The sequence below is a fragment of the Nicotiana sylvestris genome, chromosome 7, assembly GCF_000393655.2.
Source record: "Nicotiana sylvestris chromosome 7, ASM39365v2, whole genome shotgun sequence".
In the NCBI taxonomy this organism is placed as follows: Eukaryota; Viridiplantae; Streptophyta; class Magnoliopsida; order Solanales; family Solanaceae; genus Nicotiana; species Nicotiana sylvestris.
In genome coordinates, this window is record NC_091063.1 from 111,481,828 (window position 1) to 111,501,697 (window position 19,870).

General features: G+C 34.6%; 1 protein-coding gene across 16 annotated transcripts; it reads right to left on the bottom strand.

Moving 5' to 3' along the window:
• Positions 1–354: 354 nt before the first annotated feature.
• Positions 355–15,611, bottom strand: LOC104213171 (uncharacterized). Of its 16 annotated transcripts, XR_011400795.1 has the most exons (23): positions 15,408–15,606; positions 15,227–15,250; positions 13,361–13,443; positions 11,867–11,937; positions 11,165–11,187; positions 10,837–11,018; positions 10,066–10,179; positions 9,920–9,962; positions 9,499–9,587; positions 9,046–9,138; positions 7,546–7,600; positions 6,533–6,632; positions 5,359–5,578; positions 4,587–4,821; positions 4,474–4,511; positions 3,879–3,951; positions 3,700–3,804; positions 3,569–3,594; positions 2,530–3,498; positions 2,292–2,454; positions 1,479–1,620; positions 1,251–1,369; positions 355–605 (listed from the first exon to the last, which is right to left on the bottom strand). XR_011400795.1 is itself a non-coding variant. In XM_070150407.1 (20 exons), the coding sequence occupies exons 3-19, from the start codon at positions 11,906–11,908 to the stop codon at positions 2,324–2,326; spliced, it is 2,538 nt and encodes an 845-aa protein (XP_070006508.1). In that variant the 5' UTR covers positions 11,909–11,937; positions 13,361–15,250; positions 15,408–15,607; the 3' UTR covers positions 355–605; positions 2,292–2,323. The 16 variants fall into 16 exon arrangements, 2 of the variants coding, with proteins under 2 accessions (XP_070006508.1, XP_070006509.1); XR_707576.2 differs by having other exon boundaries at positions 9,499–9,579; positions 10,066–10,175; positions 13,361–15,250; positions 15,408–15,607; XR_707575.2 differs by having other exon boundaries at positions 9,499–9,579; positions 13,361–15,250; positions 15,408–15,607.
• Positions 15,612–19,870: the final 4,259 nt, after the last annotated feature.

Consider the following 19,870-nt stretch of genomic DNA (forward strand, 5'->3'; position numbering starts at 1 on the left):
TTTCGTCATATAACCGGGGCGAGGAAAAAAAAGCCTAAGAATGTAATTTTCTCATACTTCAATGGAGCAGTGTTGATTGAATCCCTGGAAAAATTTTCTGAAACTTTTTAAAGTGTTTTAAAATTTTAAAAACCGAAGCAAGAAACAAAATACGAGCCTTTTCTATTATTAAAATGAAGATAGCAGGATTTTCTTTTAAAACTTACAACTCTATCTTTTTAAGACTATTCAGACGATAAAAGCATACAGGCTAGAATAGACCATATATAGCTTGATCGGGATTATCTCTTTTTTTTTTTCTCTTTCTTGGGTTAAAACTTAACAGGAGCCCTATGATAAACCAAAGAACAAAAATTAAAGGAGAAAAGGACACATTCTATGAACGTTTATTAAAATCCTGAAGCTCAGTATGCCCCTCAGCGTACATTAATAGTAGGCATTTGGCATTATTTACTTTAGTGAGTTAAAGTTTATACATAGTACACATGAATCATGTAATACTGTCCCAATTGCCCTGGCTCTATCCCCTGTTCACCAATTGGTATTTACACTTCATTAGTTGTCTGTACAGCTTGCAGACCCTCCATGCTCTCCCCCCTATGTAGCTGTAGAAAACAAAATTACCTCTTCAAGATAGATCAATAAAGTTGGAAGAATCACAATTACTCTACAGAAATTGTAGAATTAGAATGTCTAGTAAATTAGACTCAATTGGTCAATATACTCAATAAAGAACATAGTTATGCTTTGCTTGACGGTGAACATGTGAATACTTGTTTGCTTAAAGCTATGAGTTTGTGACTAATTTCTGTTACACTCCAAAATATGTGTTCTGCTCCACAAAATCACTGAAGCTTAGAGGACATTGTGAATTTGAGCTATTTTTTTAATCCTTTCCAGTGACTACAGCAGAGAACGGGCAGAAGGCTTTGGAGTTGTTGGGCTTGGTAGAGGGACAATACAGCAAGAGTACTAGAGTAAACAGTAACTTTGAAACAATATTTTACTCATCTTATACCCCCCTTGATTTTCTAAAGTTACTCCAACCAAACATCATGAAGAAACGTACAATATGAGGCGCCATACCTCCTACTCAGTCAACACTTGCTTACAGTGTATCGCAGTCACTATTGTTCGGGAGAAAGTTTAGTACCTACTAGTTTGCCTCCAGGGGATAAATAGCAGGTTTTATTAGGCATTGTATATTTGTTTTTGAAAAAATAGTAACCTATCAAAAAAGGTAGTATTACCAGTCTTGCAGTTCAATGCATGTGACTTTTTATCACCAGTCCAATCCAATGCCTGTGATCAGCAATAATTTGTTGTATGGCATGCATCTTTTATAACTTTCTGCTTTTTTATACTGTACCTTGATTCAATATTGCAGGAAACAAACATAAACTTGATCATTACTGATTACTGCATGCCAGGGATGACAGGAAACGATCTACTAAAAAGGGTGAAGGTACTAAGCTGACCTTAGGGACTCTGTCTCTCTCCAAAACCTTTTTTTGCTTCCACACTTTCAGTAAGTAATGGCTATTCAAAACATGTCTAAATGGCAGGGATCCTCCAATTTGAAAGAGATACATGTGGTCATCGTGTCATCGGAGAACGTCCCTACCAGAATCAAGAAGTAATTACTGAAGCTGCAACCAAATATTAATTGCTTCTAGTTTTGTCACAGATACCAACATATTATCCCATTTTTCTATTTTCTGACTTTGTTTACCAAATATAGGTACAAGGTACTCAAGAATTTCTGCTAAAGCCTCTCAAAACAATCAGATGTTAAGAAATTGAAATGTCATATGACCAAAGTAACCAAACCAGGCCATACATCGGGAGGTAAAACAATAGTGCATCCAGTGGCTGGAAGATGCAGAAGATACAAGAGGAAAGATAAAGGAAAAAGGGACCAGAAATTGTGACTGTCACTAGGGAATATTGACTATTGATTCAAAGGAAAGAGAAAACATTGCGACATCATTCTTTATCTAATTTTTTATTAGCTATTTTGAATCGATCCAATCAGTCCCTCTTATTTTTCCCAATTTACTTCTGCTAAAAAGCACGTGCTCTCTCCCAAACACCATATATGTTGCACATGCATCAAAACTGAACATAAATCTGGTTCCAAAAGTTAAATAGTCATAGCAGTCATGCATCACTAGAAAACAAGATAGCTTGCGTGTAAACCGTAGCAAAAACACATGACCGTCAAATGCTAAAAAAACCAAATTATTTGAATTAGAATGTTTATCTAGTTAAACTTGATAAGAGTATTGTACCGTTGTCTAAGTTCTTTATGCATGTGCTTCCTTCAAACACTGCACACGTAAAAATTGAAGGACACAGCCTCGAGCATCATAACCTGACCATTTTGGTGAACACTGGGACTTTGTAACTGGCTGCCTGCTTCTGTAACTGGAGACTTGCTGTCTGCTTCTGTAGCTGGCAAAGCACAAAGACATTTTTTATTCTCATAAGACTCATCTAAAGATCAGGATCAAAAAAGAGAATTTCTACCTCCATCTCCTGCTTGACATCTAAGTGCAGATTGAGTATCCTGATTTTTATCTGAACTGTCCTGATCCCCCTTCAATACAGTGGATATCTCTACAGATGAAGATGTTTCTTCTGCACGTTCAGAATAGTTAAACAATCTTGTCCTGTCCACTTCTGGAGTTTTTTCTTTTGGTTCCCCACAGTCACTACACTTATTGACAGAACCTGATCCATCCAATGACTTCTCCTTTCCTGAAGACAAACCTTTGCACCGGCCAGAAACTTCAGTTTTTGGGTCAACTTGCCTGCCATCAAATACCTGCATATCAACACCTTTATCTCCACCGCTCAGGAAATCAGGTCTCTTACCTACATCTCTTACAACATTTCCTGTAACTGTGCCCCGGGAACCAAGAACATGCAATGAATCCTCGGACCCACAGCCCTTCTTGGGGTCCTGAAACAAGTTCTGGTAGGCACACCTGGGGCTATCTAGTTCAAAAATCATTGGTTCAGACATAAAACAAGAGGAAGCATATTCACCAGGATATTTGATAGACCCTTTGAGGTTCGGTTGGTCAATGTGTAACTTAGGCTCCTGGTCACTAAGGGCATCTCCAATCGATAAGTCTGAACATGTGCATACATGTTTTTTGGACCCTGAAGTTTGGAAGAAATATCTGGATCTTGAATTTGGCTCTCCTGGATCACGTCTAGCCTCCCTCAATCCATAATTGTTCAGGTCTGACCTCTTCTCATAGAAAGCAGGATGGTAATCAGCTGCCTTTGCACTTGGTTGGTTCAGTGGCCATGATAACTTCGTTGGCTCATCCATTTCTTTCCCTTGCTGAATATCATTCCTGTTGCAGTTTCTTCCCTTAGCAAATAACTTCTCACACAACTGGGTCTCCTTGCTCCAATCGGATATATCCTGGCTTCTCCTTTTATTATTTGAGTTCATCTTTTGTTGTTTGTCTAAGTCACCCACCACTGGATGAGAGAAAAAAAAACTGATTATATTGCTCAAGTCAATAAGGCAATAAGTACAAATGACATTGACCTGCAGTGGACGAAGATGATTCTTCGCTGAAGAGAAGTCAGTACGTCCATGAGAATAAACTGGATCAGTTCATTAGCAATTGAAAGGCTCAGAAGATAAACCAGTAAACTGAAAGAACTTCAAATGGCAACCTCAATAAACTCAAATTGTCCCTTGCATCTTCATTTGCAAACCACGTCCCCTCAGCATGGTCTATATAATCCATAAAATGAGGATTTGTACATCCCATGGAAAACCTGCCAGCCAGAAATAAAAGAGTTTTAACCAACCAAAGAACCCTCCTCACACATCTACAGAAAAATGTGCTTACCATTCTCCATCTGAGACACTGAAATCTCTGATAATCTCTGGTTTGAAGTGCTTGGAATAGGGAGTAGGTGAATCTGTTTGAGTGAGATTAACACGTGATAACCACAGAAAAATCGACATATTGGGACAAGCTATACTCTCAGTATTGTCCGGATAACAATTCAATAACACTCCATTTTAGTTCCCCATATTGAACAGTTCTTCATAGTTTTCAAACTTGACCTTCCAATCAAAACTCGAGAAGCAACAACAACAACCCAATATAATCCCACTAGTGGGATCTGGGGAGGGTAGTGTGTACGCAGACCTTACCTCTACCCTGGGGTAGAGAGGCTGTTTCCAATAGACCCTCGGCATCCTTCCCTCCAAAAACTCCCCACCTTACTCTTGAGGTGACTCAAACTCACAACCTCTTGGTTGGAAGTGGAGGGTGCTTACCATCAGACCAACCCACCTTGTCAAAGTGTACAAAACAACTAAAATGATCATAGTGTACAGCTTTTTAAAGAGCATCTCCTATAGCAGAAGCAAAACAACTAAAATGATCAGTGCACAGCTTTTTAAAGAGCATCTCCTATAGCAGAAGTGTAAAGCACCTATTATGTTGAATTTTGATTTGGCTCTCGTGCTGATCCTGCAAGGACAAGACCCGCTCAGTATAGAACAAAAAATACCGTCAAATTAGGAATTGAGGTACCATATGAGAAACCTTTGCTTCTGATGATACAAGTCGTCAGCATAACTCCCTTGCTTCCTATAATTTCTGGCACTAAAAGAATTGGATGAACCCCCATAATAACAGTCCTCAAAGTTGAATTCTTGCAGCCCACAACTTTGGTTATTCCAAAAATCAGTGGAACTAGCATCAAAATGATATAAGTAGCTCCTGCGTGGTGAACCACAATCTTCATGAAAGCTTTCGGGGAGTGGGAAGCTGGAATTTGCTGGATGCAACATAAAAGACGGTGTAGTTATGCCACTTGTTAAACGAATCAAAACCTTAGAAGATGTGGAAGTGCAAAAAAGTTCGAAAATTTTAAGCAACTTCAAAAGCACTTCTCCAATTTGAACTCTATGCTACAAGTATTAATTATGCATGCCTCTTGGCAGAAACATGATTAGTATTCGTGAACTGTCAAATATAATGCCGGAAATTCAAGTTTTCGAAAGATATATGTATGAAAACGTAAACGTCTGGACAAGTTACCATGTTGTTAATGTGATGTTCTTTTTAGCTTGCAAAATTCCTCGAATTCTTTTTGTCCAATAGTTCAAGGAGATTTTTTTCCTAAAACTGAGTTTGCAAACTTCAAAGCAAGAGCCACTAAGGAATTTCAAAGTTAAATTCTACATTTTTTCCAGTAAAAATGAAGAGCAATTTACCCTAATAAGAAAGATACTCAAGAAACCAACTCAACTCCGCTTTGGAGATGTTAACATAGAAGCCAGAAAAGATGAGGAGAAGACATTAAGGACCCTACCATTCCAAATTCTGTTTGAACTCTCCTTGCTTTTGCCGAAGATTTCTTCATTCTCAAAAGTATACAGATCAGTGAAATTGTTATCACTAGGGGAGAACCATTTGGTATCTAGTAACTCCTGTTCCGCGCTGCCACGTAAATCTGCTGCTCCCCTGGAGCAAGAGGATCTGTTTAAAGGACTCGTACAAAAAGGTAGTTCTACGTCCACCATCATGCTATCCTGTTGTGCAATCCACACAACCAATTAGGGCTGGTATAACGGAAGGACATCTGCATTGCCAGAAGCCCAGAACACTGCTAAAATAACCAACTGTCTTTTTTGCTTTTTGTTTTTCTTTTAATACAGTGAGGGGTTTATTTTTTTTTTATTTTTTATTTTTAAAAAGCATGCCTATATCGAAAAGATGATGGAATGGAATAGAATAAAGGTATTTCCTCATTTTCAAGATCAAGAGCATAAAATCGCTGTACATATCAAGTGAAGCAATAAACACGGAATCTGTAGAATTTAAGATACAGGTGAGGCATGCCCACCATTTAAAAACCAGACATACTGAAACTAAAAGGAAACATAAAGTTGTTGGAACCCTGGAACTTGGTTTACTCAACCATCGGTAAAGCCTACACCCGTTTGATACCATAAGGTATAGTAGATGAAGAGGATGTGTTTGGTGTGGCATAATTAATATAGAACCTTGAAAACTATTTCCTATATCATTTTTATTTGTTTGGTTGGATATGAAGATACGTGAGACATGATAGCGATAGAAAGTGGAGATAGGGCATGGGTGCGATGTTTCAAAACAGGTTGATATGATGGTTACATATTGGTTTAAGTATGAGATCTGGAGTAAGAGTTTATATAATTGTAGACAAATAGGCATATGCTCATAAAAGCCAAATTCCTGCTTTTTCATCAAGAAAACATTTATCCTAAGTACACACACCAGACAAAAAATGAAGCTAGAAAGAAATACAGCAGTAAGCTTACAATTATGGGAAATGAAGTAATAGAAGCACTAAGATTTCTGCAGGTAATGGTCCAGCATCCCATGGAAAGGAGAGACTAATAAAGATAGAAGGTGATAAACTCAGAGAGGAAGTGCTAGTCATAAAACATGCAGCGAGCTAGCAACCCTAACTGAATGAAAATAGCATCAGGAAGTGCTCTCACCAATTCACATTCAATGCCATTTGTCCCTCTGTTAAGGTAGTCAAATGAAAGAGCTTTTCTCCTAGCCCTTGGGGGTGAGGACCTACCACACGATAAGGGTCTGCAGTCATGCAACATAAAAGCAGATTTAGCAGGAGCAACTTCAAAGATTTCCATGCAACTCTGTGTGGTGATAGCGATAAAGCATAAAATATGTCCATAATCAGCTTATTGAAGCATGAAGAGCTAGACTATTAAGTATGCCAATTTAAGGTCCTATGTAAGATTGACTTTTCCATTGAAAGTTGGTGCATCCAAATACTGCAACCTGAGAATCAATCAGGTGTCTAGTACTTGCAAAGAATCCTCTCTAGTATTCCAAAATGTAATATAAGTATGAGGCGTGCATGCATTGATTGAACATATATCTATGGCTTTGATTTTAAAATACATAACCCTTAGGCACACTGTGCATCCCATAGAGGTACTCAGAGCACTTTCCAGTGGCTAGATTACCTCAGCTTACCAAGTGAGCATTATCAAGGATTTGGGTGGTTATCTGTGACTGTATTACTTATTTGCTTATCTGGAAATACTTAAGAACCTCTACTGGACTTCTTGCTGGATGCAACATTACTGTAAACTACATCCATAACATTAATACCTCATCCTCTGTTTACGAAAGCTTTATGTCAGTGGCAAAGAGGACTTAGTTCAAGCATACAATTTTATCATCTATGATGATCTGTTAACAGCCAGATGATCTCCTCAAAACCTGGGAAATGTAATGCATGGCTGTCCAAATGTGCAGATGTTGTTTTCAGTCAATAAAACTGGTAGAGGCAGCTTTCACGGTTGGTTTTAAATTTGGAACCTATCTATCCATAATCTTGACTTCCAAAGGTAGTCCTAACTACTACTTATTCAGGAGGAATCCATTTATCCCTTTTTGGTTGTCATAAAATCTCGTAAAGATGGCATTTGCAAAATTATCATTCATGTTCTGTTATTCTTGATGCATAAAGTACAATTACCTGCGAGGTACCTGCGGTGAATGGAATGGTGTAGACATTTCAACTTTACCTAAACCTAGCAGACAAAAAGGCATTTGATCAACTATCCATTCTAAAAGAACTGAAGGCACGTATAAAGAAAGATAGTTCTTCACTCCTTTTCCCTGCAAACTAGAAATGATCCATATAAAGAGCATAAAGTAGAAAGCAAAATGAAGAAATAATGATAGGAGTAGCGGACAATGATATAATTATAATTAGAATTGTGATGAGAAAAATTATATAGAAATGTAATTATAAGTAGAATTGTGATAGAGAAAAATTATATATATACATATAACTAAAATCATAATAAACAAAGAGTCATAAAGGAAGAATGTTAAAAAAAAATCCAAACGATAGCGTTAAAAAGTATATATTAATTAAATTTCTCATATTAAGAAATTTAAGTTATTAAATAAAACTCATAATTTCATATTGAAAATAACAACAATATAAAGATAATATTAGGATATTTATACATAAGATAAGGATATTATTTATATAACAACAAAATAACAATTATTAACAATATTGGTATTACAAAAATAATAGAAGGCTTATTTCTTTATATGTTTGATGAATTCAAAATTATAATTTGGTAAAAAAAAATGCTACATTATTTTAGTTATAAGTAAAATATAAAATGAGAAAACTAATCAAGTATTACAGTAGAAAAGAATGTACCGGGGGAGGGGGTGTAAAGATAATATTAGGATATTTATGCTTTGAATTAATTTTATTTTTTTTAAGTAAAAGGTAAGTAAATAACACTCAAAATATTTTTGATAAATTTAGACAATTGAAGAATTTTTAATAGTACAACATACGTTTAAAAATAATAAAAATATTTTCAGAGTAATAAAATACATATATCTATTATATTAAAAGAAAAATAGTAACAAAATATTAACCCAATTGACAAGTTAATAAAAAGTTACATTAGTAAATGTATAGTACTAAGTACTTTCTAATTTAATAAAGAATAAAATATGGAACAAATAATTTATTCGATTACGATTTAATGTGTATCCTTTAAATTTATATGAATTTTGTTATATTTCCGCACATTGCATTAAAAAATACTATAGCAACTAAATTTATTGAAACAATATGATATACCAGTTTATAATTTCATAAGATTAACATTCTTTTAAATTATCCATGCATCGCGGGGGTTCTAACATTGTATCCATCCTAAAAGAACTGAAAGCACATATAAAGAAAGATAGTTCATCACTCCTTTTCCCTGCAAACTAGAAATGATCCCTACAGAGAGCATAAAGTAGAAAAGCAAAATGAAGAAATAATTGCTAGAAAATAGCTACTCTATGATATTTGTAAAATGATTCGTAGGAATAGCATAAAGTAGAAAGGAAAGTGAAAGAAGTTAGTTGACCTTTTCTTCCTGCTTGTGGATAAGCTATCAGTCTCTCAAAAGAAAATAAATGTAATTGATTTGTGGTCAACCATCGAATGTACCTTCAATCGAAAATGCAACATGGCCTTCATGAGTTGAACTTTCCAACTCGCAGCTCGGTCCATCATCACCAAGTATATCAATGATAGATAGCTCTGCAGAATTAGATGAGATGACAGTTCAGTAAATGGGAATCATTTTTTCAGCTCTGACATTTCAAACCAGAGAATTCTCTTAGGAAGTGCTTTTTGGTGTACGCCATTAAATTTGCAGTTGATAAACTTCTATCATGTATAGTCAAAAGGATACCTTAATTTAATATTTTGAATTTGTAGTTCCAAGTTCCAATTCTATTAACAAATTGAAATAGAAAAGGAAGTGTTTCCAATCAGAATGTTTTTACCCTATTGCTTAATATATTTTGACAAGCCATTTCGACAAGTTTTCTCCGTACAGGTTATTACTACAAGCTTACAGGCAAACACTTCTATACAGTATTCATTTATAGTACTCACGCATGCCTGTAGAGCTGGTCAGTGGATTTAGTTTGTCATCAGAGTTGTACAAAGCTTTCGCATGACATCCAGGTGCTCCAACTGATGTACTGAGCAACATCAATGATTAATTGAACTTTTTTCAGCAAAAATGATTATTTCTGAGACATTACAACCAAACATGTGAAATACTAAAAGAATGCAATTCATGGAGATTCTAGGCATCCAAACAAGTTGCTAGCATCTAAGTCAGGCATGAACTCGAAGCTTGTCTATCTGCACTTGTTTAGCAGCCTTTCATTTAAAATAATTTACTCAAGAAAGATTCCTTAAGGAGTTCTTTTCTTTTAAATATTTATGCAATCTAACAAGGATAAATCTATGAGAATTTTATGTTTATGCAATTCAATATGGATAATCCACTCAACATAAGCATACTTACTTCTTTGGGCAGGCAACATAATCTTGGAAGCTTGGTGAAGTTCCTATTAGGACAATGGAGCACATTACGTCCGAATGACAAGAAAAAACAATTATACTCCTCAGCAAACTAGCTTTTGCCAGAATGCAAGTATAGTAGTATACTACCTTCCTTATGTTGAAGAGAGCCAGCAGAGATGACTTCATTGTGTTGAATCACCGAAGAACACCGTAGCATCTGATTGTGTGGAGTAAAGGCATTTCCCTCATAACTATGCCTTGCTTACATAGTGATGCAAAAGAAAATTAGGCCACAAAAGGGGGATTATGAATCGCTGTGCAGTTGAAGGAAAGAGGTATGACTCATCACATAAGGAAAATAGACAAAATGCAATTTAACATGTTCACATTGCACAATTAAATTTTGTGTTAAACACATATTGCAATCTCTAATTGATAAAACATATATATTAGGTTGTCTGATATCACTGAAAGACTTGGAAATGGTAGTAAAGACAATCGTGAAAGAAGAATTCTAACAGTACCTGATAACAATTAATTGCTCAAAGACATTAAATGCTAATGAAGCTGCATACTTTTGCAACTAGTTCAGAAGTTTACTTTGAGTTTTGAAGAAAGTGAAAATGCACATCATTCATTTTGATTTTCACAAATTTTAGGGATTCTAACTCCAAAGGCTGAACAGATTGAGATACAAACTTCTTTGAGAAGTAAGATATCTCACGTAATATCTCTGTACCATTTCAAGTTTATCGGATGCCCCAAAAGGGACAATCGCTTACACAATATCTCTGAGCTAACTCGTAAGAAGAAACATGAACAAGCATCAAATGCTATAGCCAATCACCCTAAAACACACATAGGGATTTATAATATGCTTAAAGTTTTTGAAGAGATAAAAAATTAAGGTCAATGTACCTGAGTGGACATTTGACTTATGTTCCCCAGAATCTGTAGATAAATTTAGTAAACTCCGAATATCCAGTGAACGACTACTCTTTTCTTGCTGATTACATCGGATTTTCTCCTCAAAGAAGCTCTCTCTTGCATCTGTTTTCTGCTGTTCTTTCCGTTTTCTTTGCTCAAAGTATTGCTGTTGCCTGTAAGATAGACCAACTACATCTTAGTCTAAATCCCTGTACATTGAGTTAGACAACATTCTCTAAGAATCTTTACCAGTGTTGATGTTGAGGAAGCTAAAACTATTATCAGAACAAATAAAGACAGTTGTGTGATGTTTCAATACCTTTTCTGTGTTGACCTTCTTGACTAATGTTTTTCCATCCCGCGAAATAATAACACAAATCAATAGAGAAAGCATCAGTATGAGAACATTCCCAAAGCAATAAGATTAACTTACTGAGAATGATGGAAACAAATCAAACTTGCAAAAGAACAAGCTGATACCCTTCAAGGAAAGATGAATATTTTTTTTCTTATATCTTTTTCCTTTTTAATTTTAGGGGGTGGTTTGAGTTGAACATTATCACGACAAATCTGCAAACTGGCTTGTACACCATTAAACTCACATAAAGAAAGTGTAAGAGGTCATCTTTTTCGAAAGAAGAGTTCTGCCATGACTAAATGGATTAACGATATTTTAATTCTTTTAAGAGTATGTTTGAGCTCCCAATCTTTAAAAGGTGATCTTCATCTTTCAATGATACATTATATAACTCCTCATTACTGTACTAACCACACTTTTACGTTAAAATCCATTACAAGCTCCAGAGACATGCACTACTAAAGATCAACTAATAAACCACACTAATGAGCATTGAGTTGCAGTTCTACCTAACTGCAATTTGCTCAATTGTGCTTCCAAAGTACCCCATGAAAGAAACAATTTATTTCCGGAAAAGAAAAAAGAAAGAAACAATTTATTTTCCAAATTCAGAAATATGCAGGTATATCTACAGGATAATAAGTTATTTCCTTTGACACTTACAGTATCAACTTTCCTCCTTGATCCACCCATCCATTGTAACATTGTGGCAGATATCTTCCTTGCAGCCTCCACTAAATCGTGAAGAGATAATTACATAAGGACCAGAGGGGAAAAAGAAGGAAATGAAAAACAAGTATCACTTAAGTGAAATAATCTCTCAGGTAGGTCAAAATCATATTAGTTTTACAGGCTAGTAATAATAAGTTAAAATATACAATGGCTAATCTCTGCCTCTAAAATTTAACATGCTAGATTATTATAAAGTGGAGAAAATGTCATAGATATTCTTCTATGATTACTTACTTAATGATGAGTTTCACTATAAGTTTTAATCAGAAACTCGAAAACAGATATAATCATCTTATCGACACATACAAGAAAGCTAATGAAATCACAAACTTTTGATGTGCTCCTATAAAAAGATCACTCAATACCTAGCCAATGACAGAAACTAGATTGCCTCCACAAAATGCCATAGCATCAGTCATATCACACATAATCAAGTTTTAGCTTCCAACACCAAAAGACATGCTCACATACAGCAAACCAGCAACTGTTCTAAGATACCATTCAAATAGAAGATGCATATTAAATTTTGATGTCAAGTCCATAATTATCCCATTTGGAACAAATCAGGACAATTAGAAGTAACAGAGATGGACTTTACTAGTATTATTAACTCAATCCTCACTACAATAAAAATTCTTTTTAGCGGCAATAGATTTTAGCTTCAGCGGAAATAAAAATTGCCACTAAAACCTTTACCGGCAATTATTTATTTGCTGTTGTATCCAGCGTCGCTAAAAGTTTTAGCAGCAATTCTATCAAGTGCTGGTAAAGACACCAATTATTGCCGCTAAAAGTTATTTATTTTTAGCGGCCGTTAGTACTGGCAATTATAATTGTCACTAAAACTCCAAACTTTTAGCGGCCGTTAGTACTGGCAATTATAATTGTCACTAAAACTCCCTAAGAAATGTGCTATATCATTCATTAGTTGCCTCTATTATTACCGGCAAAAATCCATTAAATGTTGGTAAAAGGTGTCTCTTTTAGGGGAAATTATAATGGCGATTAAAACTATTCTTGAAATCACTTTTTGTCTCTTCTATAGCTGACAAAGATTTATTTTTCTCATAATCCTAATACCAAGAAATGTTTGCATATTTTTCATTCAAGTTGATCCCAATATTATCAATATGATAATACTTGACCTTAAAAAGATTCAATGAAAATACACAAAAGCTTTTAATAAAACAAACTAATATCTATTCTAAAAGCACTATGTATTTCATGAAATCCATAGCGAACAAAACAACTTCTAATACATAATGTCAAAATGTCAACAATATAAGAGAATAAACCATTTGAATCTAATGCCATTTCAAGTCTAACAAGTATCTCTTCAACTTTTGATTATAATAAAAGTATTCCGTAAGAAATTACAGCTTGAAGATCCATTTGTGCACCAAAATAATAGGCTAACCAACTTACAACTCTATCTTCTTACTGCTCTGAACCAACCTTTGAGGAGCTGCACCAAACTAAGATTATACAAACTCTCAGAAAAAGAGCTCCTAAGAATGAACACAACAACTACCACTTGTCAGCATGCACCAAGCATGTTTGAAGCTCAATTCCAGAATAGCCATAGCACAAATGAAAGCAACATACATGATTCTTTTAAAAGGCACAAGTGTAGTGAATTCTACTGTAAAAGAAGGCAAATACCAATTAAAACTTCTCTAAGTAACTCAGAAAGCATTAAATTTACACAAATTAATATCCATTTAATTAATTTGATATTCATCTAGCTCAACTAAGTAGGACCATGGAACTTTAAATTGAGAAAGCTAAACATATGGCTTTTGTACATGGAAATATCTACTTGAAGAAGAACAATACAATTGTAAATTTAGGAATAATATGCATGTAGACCCAAATTTTAAGCCCGGCGTCAATGGTCTATGATGTATAGTAAGAACAAGTTCCTTTGTGTCTGACCAATTACAAAAGATCAACATACTGAATCAAATATGAAATTGTGTAATTAGTTTCTCTACTTTAGACTTCCAAATCATGTGTGAACTAGGAAATAATATTAAGGTAAAAAAAAAGAAGTTTCCATTACTTGCAGGTGCTCTATTTCTTGAGGTAGTGGCCATCAAGAAACATGGAGATACATAGATAAAATTCTAGTGCTTTCTTCTCTTTTTCGTGCAGGTACTTAACCTTAGAAAATTGTATATTCCGGAGTTTGAGAGCATCAACTTTATTAAGATGACTTTGGAAAATATTTGTAGTTCAATATACCTTGTAAATTTGTATTAAAGAAGTTATTTATTAGTAGGAAAAGAACTTTGTTTAAATTTTAGAGTGACTATTGGCAATCTCTATGAGCTCAAGATTATTAGGATTAGAAAAAAATAATAAAATGCATCTATGTATGCAGGTTCTGCACATTGCCAATCAGCAGATTGATAAAAAACTAAGATCGACTTAATTCAAAATCTAACAGTTGATGCCCGCTGATAACATAATATATATCAGAAAGCTTAAAATGTGGATAGAATCTATATACAAAAATCACAGAGGTTTTGAATGGCATACCTTTTATATTGTGTATAAATGATAAAATATAACATCTAATGGTGAGAGCTAAGAGTCATCAAATCAAATTTATATATATTCGTGAAAGCCTAAATATCATAGCATCAAAGAGGCAATTTCAGCCACAAGAAAATAAAATCCTAAAGTATTAAACAGATGCAACAAGCAATTATAAATGAAATAGTGTTTTCTCTAATATTCCACAAGTAATATATTATATAGCCTTCAATGACACTACCAATTTAACTAATGATTCATAGACAAGGAGTCTTGTAACTGAAAGGTGACGGCAAAAGATGAATGCATATGTGTATCACTCTAACTTCATCCTAAATATGCATTACCTAATGATCAGCTTAAGGAGTTCTATTTACCATAAAATTTGATATGTACCCATAATATGATAAGAAAAAATAATACTGTGTAAATTATTCTACTGAATGAGCATCTGTAAAAAATCATGTAAGAGCATTACCATTCTCAAAATTGTACAGGTGATTTTAGCCAGAGACAAACAACAAAATTAGTTTACATACCTTAAACCTATTTCAAACCTCAAATCAAAAGCTAGGAAATCAAAAATGGTAATACTATCACTGTCAGTATAGGAAACAATAGGTTCTATCAATAGTTCCGATAAATAATATACACATCCATAAAGCAGCTATTGATTTTTCAGGTCCTAAATAACCTTATAATTGAAATTTCTAACCCGATGTCCTAAATAACGTTATAATTGAAATTTCTAACCCGATGTCCTAAATAACCTTGAGCCTGCAAAAAAATCAAGAAGAATTACATGAAGAAACCAATGAAATTGCATAAGCAGCCACATTCATATCAAGATGAGATGAAGAAATGTTAATATCACGAAATACTCCACCAATTGCATCGAGAAAGAGAGGGAGCATAGAAAATAAAGGAAACTTACGGTTAATCTTCAACGAGGAAATATACGCCGCGTTCGATAGAGAAACAATATATGTCACTCAGACCTTGGGCGGAAGGAATTGATTGTTAGGGCTCAATCTTATTCGGCTGAAAAAATTTGCCCTAATCCTGGCCTTTGGTGAGAGGAAAGAACTAAGTAAATTGATTCCAAAGAGAAATAAAATATTCTTTGGAGGGAACATATATTTAGGGGGAAACTGGAGGGAACATCTAAAATAATAGGTTGGTAAGAAATATATTACTAGTGGCAATTCTTTTCAGTTGCTAGTAAAAAGCTGTTTATTCCCAGCAAATATTTAATTGCCGCTAACCTTGAGCTTCATTAAATGTTTTACCGGCAATTAATCTACTGCCGCAAAAAGTGTTTTTTGGTGTAGTGCCTACATAATTCTACGTGAAAAGAAATAACAATAAACAAATGTCAAGTTCAAGCGAGTGATTACTCGATTTACAAATTAATTGAGGATAAGCATTTAAATAACTAATAGAAAACAAAATCTGACATACTAATGCATTTATGAATCAAAATGAAGAGAAAATATGTGGTTGTTACCTCTCAACAACCATTTTTGAGAGAGATTAGCACACATATGCAGATCAATGCCTTGAGGATTTTGCCATTAATGAAAAGCTTTGCAGTTCTCGTAATGGACCTTCTGAAGAGTGACAAAAGGAGATTCACAAGCCTTTCGTTCCTTAGCAATACGTTTCAAACTCAAGCCTGTAAATTTTCCAAAAGGAAAATGCATCAATATCCGAATTCTGGTATTATATGGACAGAAATGTACTGAGACTCTGTGTGTCGAAAGAGAGAAAAGACAAACATCGTTGATTCCATAACTGATCTGGAAAATACGAAGATATATATATATATATATATATATATATACACTGAACAAGAGCGTATGTATTATGTCGTGGATCGTCTGTCGCAGTGAACTCTTGCCGAAAATTCACTGAGATCTATGGATTTCAATATCGAGATCGCCGATTAGATATTTATTGTTGCTAGGCGGTGGTCGGCGTGCTATACTTGTGAATGAATTGTGAGAAACGTGGGAGAGAAGGAAACTTTTGAATTTGTTTGTAACCTTCTTCTATTTAATTTTTCCTATTTCGGACCCGCTTGCCTTCTGGATTCTGACCCGTTAAATTCATACGTTGATACTTGATACCCCCTTTACCCCCACCAAATCCAATAAACAAGGCGCTATTGTACTAAAAAACTACACTACCCATGTAAGTTTGTCATTACATCGCAAAAAAAAAGTGTTGTTTCCACTATGGGTGTTTAACGGGCCGGGTTGACCCGGTTTCAGACCGGTGGTAGGGGGTCGGGTAGGGCTGGGTTTGGGGGGTTGGTCCGTATACATTTTCCTTACCGATAAATCGGACCGGCCAAAACCGGTCAAGAAAAATAACTGTTGAACTGGTTAATCAGACCGGTACAACGGCTATTTTCTGAATATTTATTTTTTTAAAATTCATTTGACCGTTGGCAACGGTCAACTTCTAATTGACCGTTGCCAATGGATATTTTGCAAGAATAGGCTATTTTGGGCAATTGTTTTTCAAAAATAACACTTTTAGTAATTACTAATTTAGCCCTTTGAAAAATTATAAATACACCCTCCCCTTCTTCATTTCTTCACTCATCTCTCATTTCTCAAACTCAAATTCTCAATTCAAGTTAAATCATGCCCCGTGCTTCTAGAGTGCGCTCGTATGTTTGGGAACACTTTGAGGTGGTAGAAGAAAACGAAGAAGTTCACAAAGTAAAGTGCAAGAATTGTGGTCGAGTCTTAAATCTTCATCGAAAGTGGGAGGACAGAGGCTGTTTAAGGAAGCATTTGAAGAGTTGTCTTGAGCATCCTCCAGAAAATCGTATTTAAGTTGATTTGAGACAATTTGTGCTATTTTAAAATTATTAGTCTTATTTATGCTTAATGTTTTAGTTTGTTAGATTAATTTGAAGTATTATTATGCAATGAAAATTTGAAATGTAACTATGAAATCCTTTGAATTAAACACTCTAGAAGATAGCCAAAAAATTCATATTGATTATGAAGAACTTACTACAGCAATGCAAAACCTAAGTTCTGGATTTATAATTTTATATTTAATAATCAAACTTTGAATTTACTCTTTTCTCATTAATTTAGTTGTTGTTAAATGTAAACTTTAATTTACAAGTTTGAAATAAAAAAAGAACTTGCAAATTATAAGTGCAATTTCTTTCCATTTTCATTGTATTCTATTATCCTAAATTCTTAATGAAATATTCAAATATAAGGATTTTAAAGCCTTTGCACCCTTTATTCAAACACTCTTTTTATAAGATTATTTTTTTATTTTATATCTTTACTTTATATTAATATAAATTACGATAGTTATACAAAATACAAAAAAAAAAATCCGGCTCAGAAACGTTCCGGTTCAATATTTCACTGGATGGGCCCGGACCCGTTAAACCTGATTTGGAAAAACCGATAACCAACCCGGATTGGTGATTGGCCACTCACTTTTTTACTCAACTCGGACAGCCCATACCACCCATTTGACATCTTTAGTTTCCACTTCCTATTGCAAAAATTAGAGAGTTCATTTTACCAATAAAATGATGTCGTGACATCTATTCATCATCACAGATTATATTTGGTTTATAGTCCGTTTGGTCGAGTTATAATAATTAACCTATTTTGACAAGTATTTTTTTTTTCAAAGTTATCACGACCCCAAAATCCCTCCAAAGAAGTCGTGATGTCACCTAGTCTCTAAACTAGGTAAGCCTAACATTTACTGTAATAATATTGGTATTTACTAACTTTAAATTAAATTACTCTAACAAATTACAATTCCCAAAATCAGTAGTGCAAGTCATAAGTCTTTCTAGGAGTAGTTATACAAAATAAATACATCATTGTTCTGAAACAAGGGAACATATGGAAATAAGTACAATTGAAGGTGACTCTGAGGCATGCGAACGCTGCAACAGGTTTACCTTGAGTCTCCACCGCAACGATCCGTACAACCACTAACGATCAATTACCTGGATCTATACAAAAAAAATATATACAGAAGAGTAGTATGAGCACACCACGGCGGTGCCTAGTAAGTATCAAGACTAACCTCGGTGGAGTAGTGACGAGGTACAGTCAAGACACTCACTAGTCTAATAACCTGTGCAATATAGCATACAAAGATAATAGGAAGCAATTAACAACGATGGCAACATTATTCAACCAGTGACATAAATAGCAGGGCAACAAGAACACCATAAATATTGCTCAACGAATAATGAATACAAGTGTAATCAATTAGTCAAGTCCTTCAAATATAAACCTTTCGTCTATAAATCCTTCAAGTAATAATCTCTAAGATATAATACTTTCCAATAAATATGTTTCAAATATATTTCCTTCTTTCAAACATATTTCGTTCGAGTAAAGGTCACCTTGTGACGCCTCATTTCATAATCATAAATAATATAGGTCTCATCCTATTTTCATATTTTCACGACATCTCGTGCCCATATTTCTATCACAACCGCACGGGCAACTCACGTGCCATTAAATAAAATCATCATATTTTTTCCGGCACCTGGTGCCCACATGTTTCTGTCTCACATTGCGCAACAACGCTCTCATGTTACTCAGTTCATAGGGTCCATAACCCAATACAATTAAGAATGTTCAAGGAACCTCATTTACTTAATATAAAGTAGAGTACAACTTCCAACTCACTTAGGAAATCAACAAGAAAAGATGAAGTTATTTTTAGAAATCATTACCTTTAACACGAGAAATAAATAAATCAAAACAAAATAGAAATTCCATTTTAAGTAAAAATACGACTTTAGACGTTTTAAGGAGGTTTAATTGAGAAACCAATTGAATTAGAGGTATAACAATTGTTGAAAATTTAAGTATTGAAAGCTTTATATAAATACGGCAAAGTATTGAAAACACTATGGGTCACAACACAAAGGATCACAGTAGTAAAGGGATCTAAACAGTTGATACACTTGAATTGTTAATAACAAAATAACATAGCAAACAGAAAGTGCACGACATCACCCTTCGTGCTTTTACTCTCGTTCTCACCATGCACGACATCACCCTTCGTGCTTTACACTCTTCCTCACCATAAAAATCAATAGAATCGGCACAGAATGGTACATCGTGCAGCACGACATCACCCTTCGTGCTTTACACTCTTCCTCACAATATCATGCACGGTATCACCCTTCGTGCTTTACACTCTTCCTCACCCAAACAATGAAAACAATACATCTCAGCAAGGGAATCAACAACAATCCAACAATCCAATCACAAGGAAATTCACCACCAAGAGTATGATTACATAGCAACAAGAGAATCACGGAGAAACCAAGAAGTGCAATAACCTTAACAAAACAACAAGGCATATAAAGCACGTGATAAC